We start from the raw sequence: 11,847 nt of genomic DNA, 5'->3' as shown, positions 1-11,847 counted from the left end.
TAAGGCGGGTTTTGAGAACATTCTTAAAATCTGATCGCAGCGTTGCGAACCACATGAAACTCGCAAGCCCGCAACACCGGCGTAAACTGTCAATATTTCAAAAATGCGCTGCTTGTTTTTGTAGGTTAGAGCGGATTTACTGAATATAAAGTTGTTTAAAATCTAGTTTCACATGTCATTAATACGATAAGAACTATGGAGTCCTTGCGCAGAGGATTTATCCTGGCGTGCATTACTTACATGTGTATAAAAACCAGTAAAAGTGCCAAGATAAACACGCCAAGGGTGCTTCTGCCTTGGTTTGAAAATTTGACCGTGAACTTCACGTTTGAAATAATAGAAGGTGGTTGTTATACTTGGTAAGTACACCCAGCATCTTTCTACTCATAATTCTCCTGGAAACGTGAAGCAAATTGGTTACACAATGATTTTTTTGTAGGAGTTTGTCTCGCGATGACATCATCGATTTGGAGCCTATTTACGACGACTCTTGGGGGCATTGTTCCCGTGCTGCAAGAGTTTCCGTGTCTAAATCATGCAAGCCGCCCGGCTCCGTGATTATTCTTGCGGAAGAGGTCAACAGCGGCGAGGTAAATACGCTATATTTGTTATGGCGGGAAAGAGTATGAACATCGTACTGTTTGAATAGGGCTTTGTTATTTATTGTATAATACTTTCATATCTCAAATTGATTAAATATCAAGATTGCTGAAGTATATAAAAACATAACTGAATGATTAAATTGGGAAGTGGGATTAAGATTATCACCTTATCATTGAGCTAACAAAAAATTTGTGTATCTAAATTTGTCCTGGATTATTTGATTATTGATTTTTTTCATGCTATGTTGGTGGCAAACAAGCATCCGGCCCGCCTGATGGTAAGCAGTCTCCCAACTCCAGAGGAGTTACATGCATATTGCCGACCCTGGCATCCCCCCCCCATTGAGCTCTGGCAACCTTACTCACTGGCAGGAGCACAACACTATGAGGAGGGTCTAGTGTTATTAGAATATTACATAATTAGAAAATTGTGTACAGAGGTTTCTTCTTCTTCTACCTAGTGTCATCCTGGCCTTTGCCAGGGTCTGCTTTCTTACTTGCTTTACTCCAAATAAATGTGTTATAGAATTGTGACCAAAATCCTATAACACATTTATTTCCAGTATTTGTTCAGAATAACAAAGAGTGTCATCATCATCATCATGTAAGGGCTCTTGTATTGTATTGTATTGTAGTACGGGCGATTTTCCGCAACTCGACGACTGGCGCCTATTTTGCGTGACAAGGGGGGGGGGGGGGGGGGGGGGTGGAGGGTTGGCTACTCTTGCCAACCCAACTCCTCGAGGAATCCTATCAAACCTTTGATGTTGAGTAGGACCTTAAGGAGGTCTCTCGGGGATCCGAGATGTTTTGCCCTGTATGGGGCCCCTCCACTGCATTCCAGCACCATGTGAGAGGCTGTTTCTTCTGTCTCCATGTAAGGGCTCTTGTTCGTGAAGCAAATTCCAATGTCTATCCTGTGCCTTCCCTTTCATTGCCTGATATGAAACAACCCTGATGAGCCTGATAAGGTACTCCGTATAAGATAACTACTACTGTCCTTTCTTAATTTTAACCCTTTGAACATGACACTTGTTGCGCCATTGTAAACTCTGTCAGAATGCACCAAAGCTGGTATTAGCTTAATACCACGCGCACTTGATGTCTTTGGCAGTCAAATGGTTAAGTTTTTCCTAACTAACTGACAAGAGATTAGTGTTACAATCAGGAAGAAATAATGCATATCATATTCTGCAAAGGTTTGACATAAAATTATGTGTTTTCATCCATAGATATTGCGGGGAGATGTAGACATAGACATGATCAGCTCACTAAAGGTAGTGAGCACAACTTGGAAGCTCTACTTGGAAGAGGCACCTGAGGCTTTTGAGGTGGTTGCTTATGATGATTCCGGTGAGTATTAGCAAAATTCTATCAAATCAATATGTAGATCCTAAAGTCAAAGGTATATTAAAGAAAGAAAGAAAGTGGTACCAGTTTCTTGATTATTAATAAAGCAAAATCTTATGATACTAAGTAACATTGGGCAAAACAAAAAATGAGTGGATCAACTATTTCTGTTTATGGGGTACTATCTGGGAGTTGAAATAAGAAAGCAAAAATACTTTCATGTCCGGGAGACAACTAACTAAATAAATGATTCTGACAGCCATGCGTTGGACCTTCCATAGGCGCGCAAAATGCTGACAATGCATAAGCTGCCTGCTGCTGTTATCATTGACTTTAGGAGGAAACATTTAGATGATGAGGGGTTATCCATTAATTACGTCACATGTTTAGGGGGAGGGTGGGGGTGAAAAAAATTCACATGGGGGAGGCGGAGTTACAAAATTTGTGACGTTACTTTAACTTCATTCTGTAACCGAAAATTAATATAAAAAAAAATTATTCGTTGTATAGTTAAATAACTAGTTTTTGCAATAATAGTCGTTATTATTTGACGTCACACCGGGTTTGCCAAATGTGACCAGATGTGACCCAAGAGAATGTAACCATGAAGAGGAGTGACTAAAATAAGTTGTTCCATCCTTGTACTTTCTGTGTAATACGAAGTAAATACTGAATTATAATTGTTTGTGTGATATACTGTGGTTTGCATATAATGGAGTGCCCTTGAATTTTATTGAGTATTGTTTAAGTACATCATGTTGTGTCACATGTTCCTCTATATCAATATTTATAACAATTGTCCTTCCCCCAATGTTTTGTATTTTACGTTACTACCTAATATGCAAATCAAGTTTTACCAAATTTTTGTATATTTTTGAAGGCTTAGAATGCACTGTGATTAATTTCTTGCAGTTTTAGTTTCGCAAGTGCGTGCGCATATGAAGCATGTCGTACGTTTCACATTTTGCGGTTCTGAAACCGAAAGAAATTAATGACAGTGCGTTCTAAGCGTAAGAACCAATGCGTCAAATTACTACATCGCATTTTTATTTTTGTATTTAGGTAACACATTCTCAACATTAGAAGGAGTGAGTTTCACATGGACCATAGAAAACCTTGGCAATAATATTGGAAAAGATCCATTAGTCACGTAAGTACACTTGAAATACTTTTGCAGTCCGAATTTTAACTCAACAATCTTCTGAAAGCGTAATTTTATTATTGAAGTAACAGCTTTTACAAGTAGTTGCGATTCTTGGAAAATACAATCTTCATTCTTGCCAGCATTCGTTAGTAGCCGGGTCCAAACAGAGCGAGCATGCGGGCCAGGCAATATCCTCACGCACAAACCGGCCAGTGTAGACGTGCCTCGGCTGAGGCGGCGCGCTCGGGCGAGGAAAACGCACGCGCCGCCTCGGCCGAGGCAATATATGTGCGCTTAATATAAATGCGCTTAAAATAAAGTGGGCGCTGTGGGCCTATTTTATTATAAGCGCATTTACTTCTCTTGCCCCTGGTCACCTAATATATCTAAAAACCGTTACCATATTCCAGTTTAGTCCGATGGAGCGACACAGACTACGAAGCACCTCGCAGCATAGCCGAGCTAGAGAGCCTTGGCGTGCGCTCCTACTCCGTGCTGCTCTACGGCCAGGCCATGGGCGATGTGCGCGTTACCGTCTGTCTAAAGGACATCTGTACTGATTTTAAGCTGAATGTGGTTGCTAGCGTGGTTTTAACGCCAGCCATAGCGACCATAGCACCGGGAGACACGCTGCGATATAGGTAGGTGACAACGTGTATTGTTTATTGCTCTACATATGGCTCTACAGACTGTCCACTGGTGATGTGCGCGTTACCATCTGTCTTAAGGACATCTGTACTGATTTCAAGCTGAATCTCGTTGCCAGTGTGGTTCTAACTCGGCTATAGCTACCATTGCACTCGGAGACACACTGAGATACTGCTCTACATATGGCTCTACAGTCAGACTATTTGCGAAATGCAAGTCATCGTGTGACTTAAGGACATCGGTAATGATTTCAAGTTGAATGTGGTTGCTAGAGTGTTCCTAACGCAGGCTATAGCCACCATAGCACCGGGAGACATGCTGTACGACCATCACTAGGACTATCATGTCCATGTGTCTAAGAGTTATTTCATTCATGCGGTTTGTGTATGTGGTTCCAATGTGTTTGTATTGGTTTTCACATTTAGGTTTCACATATCTCGCCATACTGACACACAATTAATATCAACGTTAACTACTGCAAAGAACAGCATAAAATACCTTGAACAACAGTTTTCAATTTCAAATCCAAATTCAAAAGATGTATTCAACACCTAGTGCAGTGAACAAAATTAAATTTTCATGAATTTTCAGAGTGGTCCGTGCTCGCGCAGGCCGTCTCACCATCCAAGACGTTGCTGAAACTCTTTACCATATGAACGTACCAACCTCCGACATAGCTCGCCTAGAGGACGCTATAAGCCTAGTCCGAGGCACCCAAATCGGCACAACCAACGTTCACCTCTTATCCGGCGCCACTGAAGTCGCTACAGCTATTTTAAAAGTAGCTGAGCCTCATAGTATCAAAGTTTCTATAAGACCGGCAAAATTAGTTATCCAATCCGAACTATTTATTATACATTGCGTGGTATACGATGAGGATGGACATGCGTTGACGGCGGGCGATGAAATGTTGATAAGGTTGACGGTCGAGGGCGAGGCGAATGTGGACTTGGTCAGGTCGACGGAGAATGGAACTATTACTGACGCTGTGGCGAATAATGCGGGGAGTTTCACTGTCACGGCTAAGCTCTATTCTGTTGCTGGGAGGAGTGTTTCTCGAAGGGTAGGAATTTTGATACAGTTATTATTTCTTTGCGTGAATTTTATACGAACACTTTGATTGGATAATAGTGCAAAATATTATGGTTACAAGATTTCAAGCTGATTAAGATTTTGGAACAATTAATGTTTCGATTGATGAAGTAGATTCATAAGTTGTATTTTTAGAGTTGATAATTAATACTGTTTATTTTTAGGTGGAAGGCAAAGCCTCAGCAGTGGCAATAGAGCCATTAGCAGTAGTGCCTCCAGAACTTTACGTGGCATGGACTGATACTACTCAGTAAGTTGCCCTGTTATATTTTAAATTTTTTGTTATTTTATTTATTTCTTATCATTAATCATTATTGTGCTTAACACGTACACTATATTTAAATAAACAGCAAGTTTATTATACTTTACAGTACATATGGCGCTACTTTATCGCACTAGTGCGATAATTAGCACATTATGTAACTATGTCGAAAATTTTAAGGGCCATATGTACTGTAAAACGTTGTATGGTACCGCAACTCATGTAGATTTAAAACACTGCGAATTTCCTACTTATCGAACTTGTATCGTATTGTACTAAAATATAACAACATTCTAACAGGGAAATCCAGCTAAGGCATCGTGGAGGCGGCGACGAGGCAGTCCAATGGTCTGAAGTAGAAACCGCGGACTCTCTTTCCACCTCGCTCTCTCCCGCGGGCATGCTAGCCGTCCGCGGCACCAGTGAGATAGACGTCCGAGTGCAACTAAAGGATTACCCTTATGTACGGGCTTTTGGCAAGTAAGTATATCTTAAAAACAAAGACAGTAATATATATCTATATTCATTTAGGAATTACTGTGACGTCACATTCGAGGTATGCTAATTTTAGCTCTATTATATGGACCTTAAAGCTCTATATCGATTGATTTTCCACAGAGTGCTAGTTGCGCCGCCAGAGCTGATCCAAGTATCTAGTTCGGGACACGCTCGCGTCGGCAAGCCACATCATCTGCACATCGCGTTGACAGCAACTCACCCGACTACTGGCGAATACTACAACTTTCATACGTAAGTAATAAATCTACCTTTAGGTTTTTTACTTATTACTTTGGAATTCTCTATGTCCCCCTTTTTTTTTCATTATATGTTTCCAGTAGTGCTAAATTTTTTATTTCCTTTATTGGAGTGACAATAGAAGCAAGTACAATAATAGTATTCATGATAAGTTATACAGCTCATACTTATATTATACAGCTCAGCTAAGATAAGTTATAAGATAGTCGGCTCTTTATCATTTCTCACGATGTCTGTCACGTTCTAACAAGTATGTAAGTGTGAAAGTTACGGGCATAGTGACAAGTGATATAAATGGAACCATGCTGCCACTGCAGGGAAGGATCACCATTTCGTAGTTTTTATTCATGATGATATTGATGCTTACTAATATCCTCTGTTTAAGGCAGTGTTATTGTGGCGGACGGATAAATAAGAAACTGTACACTGAGCGTGGCCCGACATGCTCCTGGTAGTTTTTTTTTGTTCGTTTTGGCGGGGGCACTGCACTTGCTCCCAGATACTCATAGAAATGAGTATCTGGGAGCAAGTACTATCTGTTTTTTTATTGCGTTTAGTGGTTGGGCTTCGCGAAAGTTGCTCCGTATGACTGAAAGTTCAAAATACAATGTCTTGTCATTTTGTCATGAATTGTTTTGCTTTTTAGATGCAACTGTGCGTCATTTGCGGTGTCTCTGCTCGAAGGTCCAGAGCCCCACAACGTCACTGCAGCCCCCTGGGTGGAGCCCTTCGGTGAGTTTCATTACGAAGCATTTGATTTGTTATTTCGTGCCGAACTATTTACTTTTGTTACCCGATTATAGTTTCTGTTACCGGTCTTACGCACGTTCGCACACGCGGTTTCATAAAAAATGTATGAAAAGTTGTAAACCCCCGGAATGTCGAGGTTTTTCACACTTCTAATTTACGGAATACGTTCCAAACTGTCTCAGTTATGTTTTAGAGCTCTAAAGTGGTTCCCAGACGGCGCTTGCTGCGTGATAGAGTGTGCTTGGGCGACTCGCGGCGTGTCGCTGCTGCGCGTGTCGCGCGGGCGCGCGGGCGCCACGGCGCGCGTGCTGGTGCGCGCGGCGCCGCGCCTCGTGTGGCCGGCGCGCGCCGCCGCGCTCGTGGGCGCCACGCTACCTGTGAGTACTGCCCCGGCGATACAACCCGCGGCGTGTCGCTGCTGCGCGTGTCGCGCGGGCGCCTCGTGTGGCCGGCGCGCGCCGCCGCGCTCGTGGGCGCCACGCTACCTGTGAGTACTGCCCCGGCGATACAACCCGCGGCGTGTCGCGCGGGCGCCTCGTGTGGCCGGCGCGCGCCGCCGCGCTCGTGGGCGCCACGCTACCTGTGAGTATTGCCCCGGCGATACAACCCGCGGCGTGTCGCGCGGGCGCCTCGTGTGGCCGGCGCGCGCCGCCGCGCTCGTGGGCTCCACGCTACCTGTGAGTACTGCCCCGGCGATACAACCCGCGGCGTGTCGCGCGGGCGCCTCGTGTGGCCGGCGCGCGCCGCCGCGCTCGTGGGCTCCACGCTACCTGTGAGTACTGCCCCGGCGATACAATCCGCGGCGTGTCGCGCGGGCGCCTCGTGTGGCCGGCGCGCGCCGCCGCGCTCGTGGGCGCCACGCTACCTGTGAGTACTGCCCCGGCGATACAACCCGCGGCGTGTCGCGCGGGCGCCTCGTGTGGCCGGCGCGCGCCGCCGCGCTCGTGGGCTCCACGCTACCTGTGAGTACTGCCCCGGCGATACAACCCGCGGCGTGTCGCGCGGGCGCCTCGTGTGGCCGGCGCGCGCCGCCGCGCTCGTGGGCTCCACGCTACCTGTGAGTACTGCCCCGGCGATACAACCCGCGGCGTGTCGCGCGGGCGCCTCGTGTGGCCGGCGCGCGCCGCCGCGCTCGTGGGCTCCACGCTACCTGTGAGTACTGCCCCGGCGATACAACCCGCGGCGTGTCGCGCGGGCGCCTCGTGTGGCCGGCGCGCGCCGCCGCGCTCGTGGGCTCCACGCTACCTGTGAGTACTGCCCCGGCGATACAACCCGCGGCGTGTCGCTGCTGCGCGTGTCGCGCGGGCGCCTCGTGTGGCCGGCGCGCGCCGCCGCGCTCGTGGGCTCCACGCTACCTGTGAGTACTGCCCCGGCGATACAACCCGCGGCGTGTCGCTGCTGCGCGTGTCGCGCGGGCGCCTCGTGTGGCCGGCGCGCGCCGCCGCGCTCGTGGGCTCCACGCTACCTGTGAGTACTGCCCCGGCGATACAACCCGCGGCGTGTCGCGCGGGCGCCTCGTGTGGCCGGCGCGCGCCGCCGCGCTCGTGGGCTCCACGCTACCTGTGAGTACTGCCCCGGCGATACAACCCGCGGCGTGTCGTGCGGGCGCCTCGTGTGGCCGGCGCGCGCCGCCGCGCTCGTGGGCTCCACGCTACCTGTGAGTACTGCCCCGGCGATACAACCCGCGGCGTGTCGCGCGGGCGCCTCGTGTGGCCGGCGCGCGCCGCCGCGCTCGTGGGCTCCACGCTACCTGTGAGTACTGCCCCGGCGATACAACCCGCGGCGTGTCGCGCGGGCGCCTCGTGTGGCCGGCGCGCGCCGCCGCGCTCGTGGGCTCCACGCTACCTTTGAGTACTGCCCCGGCGATACAACCCGCGGCGTGTCGCGCGGGCGCCTCGTGTGGCCGGCGCGCGCCGCCGCGCTCGTGGGCTCCACGCTACCTGTGAGTACTGCCCCGGCGATACAACCCGCGGCGTGTCGCGCGGGCGCCTCGTGTGGCCGGCGCGCGCCGCCGCGCTCGTGGGCTCCACGCTACCTGTGAGTACTGCCCCGGCGATACAACCCGCGGCGTGTCGCTGCTGCGCGTGTCGCGCGGGCGCCTCGTGTGGCCGGCGCGCGCCGCCGCGCTCGTGGGCTCCACGCTACCTGTGAGTACTGCCCCGGCGATACAACCCGCGGCGTGTCGCTGCTGCGCGTGTCGCGCGGGCGCCTCGTGTGGCCGGCGCGCGCCGCCGCGCTCGTGGGCTCCACGCTACCTGTGAGTACTGCCCCGGCGATACAACCCGCGGCGTGTCGCGCGGGCGCCTCGTGTGGCCGGCGCGCGCCGCCGCGCTCGTGGGCTCCACGCTACCTGTGAGTACTGCCCCGGCGATACAACCCGCGGCGTGTCGTGCGGGCGCCTCGTGTGGCCGGCGCGCGCCGCCGCGCTCGTGGGCTCCACGCTACCTGTGAGTACTGCCCCGGCGATACAACCCGCGGCGTGTCGCGCGGGCGCCTCGTGTGGCCGGCGCGCGCCGCCGCGCTCGTGGGCTCCACGCTACCTGTGAGTACTGCCCCGGCGATACAACCCGCGGCGTGTCGCGCGGGCGCCTCGTGTGGCCGGCGCGCGCCGCCGCGCTCGTGGGCTCCACGCTACCTGTGAGTACTGCCCCGGCGATACAACCCGCGGCGTGTCGCGCGGGCGCCTCGTGTGGCCGGCGCGCGCCGCCGCGCTCGTGGGCTCCACGCTACCTGTGAGTACTGCCCCGGCGATACAACCCGCGGCGTGTCGCGCGGGCGCCTCGTGTGGCCGGCGCGCGCCGCCGCGCTCGTGGGCTCCACGCTACCTGTGAGTACTGCCCCGGCGATACAACCCGCGGCGTGTCGCGCGGGCGCCTCGTGTGGCCGGCGCGCGCCGCCGCGCTCGTGGGCTCCACGCTACCTGTGAGTACTGCCCCGGCGATACAACCCGCGGCGTGTCGCTGCTGCGCGTGTCGCGCGGGCGCCTCGTGATTCACATAGCCTTTATCTCTCATCTGCGTTCTAACCCGGTTTTGTCGTCGGCTGCCGCTTCGCCACTGGCTACGATTAGGTCCCTTCGACCAGAGTGAATAGGGATAAAAACGTGGATCGACAATTTTCTTACAATTTCTTAAAAACTACCCATTTAAAGTTCATCATGCGAAATCTACTATTATTTTCGCATATTACACATAAGGGCATGACACAATTTATACTTTTGTATAAATTGTACAATTTAAGTACAATTTAAAAAATGACCTCATTTTAGCGCTTTTACCATTTACATCCAAAAAAAGCCCAGAGTCCACTTTGACAACGTAGTTCTGAGAAAGCATTATATTTTTACGAAAGCGGCTTCCGTCTTACTTTCCAACTCATAGATTAACTTGGCCATGTTGCGATTAGACTGGTTTGCGCATGATATTTTTTAACCGGCTTCAATTTCATAGAAGGAGGAGGTTCTATATACGGTTGTGGCTATTTTTTTTATATAGAATGAATAGTAAATAAGACATGATCCTAACGTCGATAAGTTCCGATAAACTCAATTATTCGAGCCGAAGTTAACTCCCAAGACCAAATGGGGCCCACGGTATACCCACTAAAAACCCCCCCTGTATGCCGCCTCGCCGCCCTATTGGTGGGGTTACAGGAACGCTTGCGTACTCATCCGCGACCCCACCGGCGGCAGCCGCCCGCGAGCGGCTCCTTCGCGAATGCCCGAAGGCCCTTCACGCTAGGCGCGCCAGATGGTTTGATGCGCCTTCCTCCTCGGCCTCCGTCCTGCAGTGTAGCGGACCCCCCGAGCCCGCCACAAGGAGGCCACGGGCGCCAGAAAACTCCCCAGCGCCCGGCGGCAGATGAGGTCCATGGTTCTGCCGCAAACCACAACTCGGCTGCAGAGGACAGGGAGAACGGCACACCGTAACACCGACATTCCTCTTCCTCTGCAGCCCCACCAACGCCGCTACAGCGGAACGGCCCTGCCAAGGTCGCAGGGGATAGGGAGAGTGGCGCATCGTGATACCATCACGCCTCTTCCCCTGCGATCCCACCTCGGCCGTCGAGGATAGGGAGAACGGCTCACCGCAATACCGACACTCCTCTTCCTCGACGGTCCACCTCCAACGCGTCACAAGCGGGCTTACTAAGCCCACTTGGAGCGTCCTCCTCGGGCCAGCCCGCACCTCAAACAGGCCGGCCCTGGTTGCCTCTTCGCTTCACCGTGGGTGACCAAGCCACGGTTACTAAGCCCCTCCACCACGACAACCGGTGGGCAACCCGCGGGGGGTACTTTGCAATCTTACTTCAACTCAAACCCACTTGCGGGGGCGGTATGCAATGACATCGTTTTACATATTAAGTTTTGTCAATAAAACCTTCACTAATATTTTTTTTCTTTTCACAGGTGTTAGCCGAGGGTGAAGCCCTACTGCCCGAGTCGAATGACCCCCGCATAGCGGAGCTAACTTCACGTGACGGGCCGCCGCCGCACCGCCATCCTGATCTGCAACTCTTTACACTGTCCTGTCGCAGGGTACGTTACAATCATATGTCAGTCGTATTCATATGTCAGGTCAGGCGAATCATATGTTGGGTGAAACCCTACTGCCTGTATGGCTCCGAATAGCTTAAATCTGCGTATTTTCGAATGTTTTCCTCATTGTGAAATTATTTTGAATTACCTTTCTATGAATATTACCTTCATTTTTTGCAGAAAGGCGACACCCGCCTCTCTCTCATCTCAGGCGCTGAAGAACGCGAGTCTGCCGAGTTCGATTCTGCATGCGCACAACACGTAGCGCGCGTGCGATTGGAACCAGCCGACGCTAACAACTGCTCTGGAGGACCGAAGTAAGCATATTCTTGTTACAAATCAAGCCCGTTATACGGTAAATTTTAAAGAATTTTAAGAAATAAGGAAAGTTAGAGTTATTTCTTTGTTTTATCGTATGTTGAGGCAAAAATGCCTTCCGTTCGGTGACTTCTATTATTATAATAAAATAAGGGTGACAGCTAGTAACTACAGTTACCAAAAGCAAGTGAGTGGCTATTGCTCTTTGCTTACACCTAGATTACTGCGATAATTTGCTTAAGTTCAGCAATCATTTGAATATAACGACGTATATTATCGCATTAGGCATATGCTTGACAAACCTGATCTGGGTTAAATTCTTTTGGTTATCTTTTTTTTGTCCCTAAAGATAAAAATGTGACGGAGTGGAGCTTTTTGTATGAGATGA

The 11,847-nt window shown here is 50.5% G+C and overlaps 1 protein-coding gene across 1 annotated transcript in view; it reads left to right on the top strand.

Annotated features, from left to right (window-relative positions):
• Positions 1–19: 19 nt before the first annotated feature.
• Positions 20–11,847, top strand: part of LOC133526478 (nuclear pore membrane glycoprotein 210) — a 28,711-nt gene continuing 16,883 nt past the window's right edge. The window contains exons 1-13 of the mRNA XM_061863132.1: positions 20–359; positions 440–590; positions 1,835–1,955; positions 3,015–3,102; positions 3,507–3,737; positions 4,336–4,807; positions 5,001–5,086; positions 5,399–5,578; positions 5,717–5,848; positions 6,501–6,586; positions 6,818–6,981; positions 11,013–11,141; positions 11,322–11,458. Of these exons, the coding sequence (XP_061719116.1) occupies positions 196–359; positions 440–590; positions 1,835–1,955; positions 3,015–3,102; positions 3,507–3,737; positions 4,336–4,807; positions 5,001–5,086; positions 5,399–5,578; positions 5,717–5,848; positions 6,501–6,586; positions 6,818–6,981; positions 11,013–11,141; positions 11,322–11,458 (2,141 nt within the window). The 5' untranslated portion in view covers positions 20–195. The remainder of the gene's footprint in view (positions 360–439; positions 591–1,834; positions 1,956–3,014; positions 3,103–3,506; positions 3,738–4,335; positions 4,808–5,000; positions 5,087–5,398; positions 5,579–5,716; positions 5,849–6,500; positions 6,587–6,817; positions 6,982–11,012; positions 11,142–11,321; positions 11,459–11,847) is intronic.

Source organism: Cydia pomonella, chromosome 16, assembly GCF_033807575.1.
Source record: "Cydia pomonella isolate Wapato2018A chromosome 16, ilCydPomo1, whole genome shotgun sequence".
Lineage (NCBI taxonomy): Eukaryota > Metazoa > Arthropoda > Insecta > Lepidoptera > Tortricidae > Cydia > Cydia pomonella.
The sequence above is the reverse complement of the archived record's forward strand: the minus strand, read 5'-3'. Positions and strand labels throughout refer to the sequence as shown.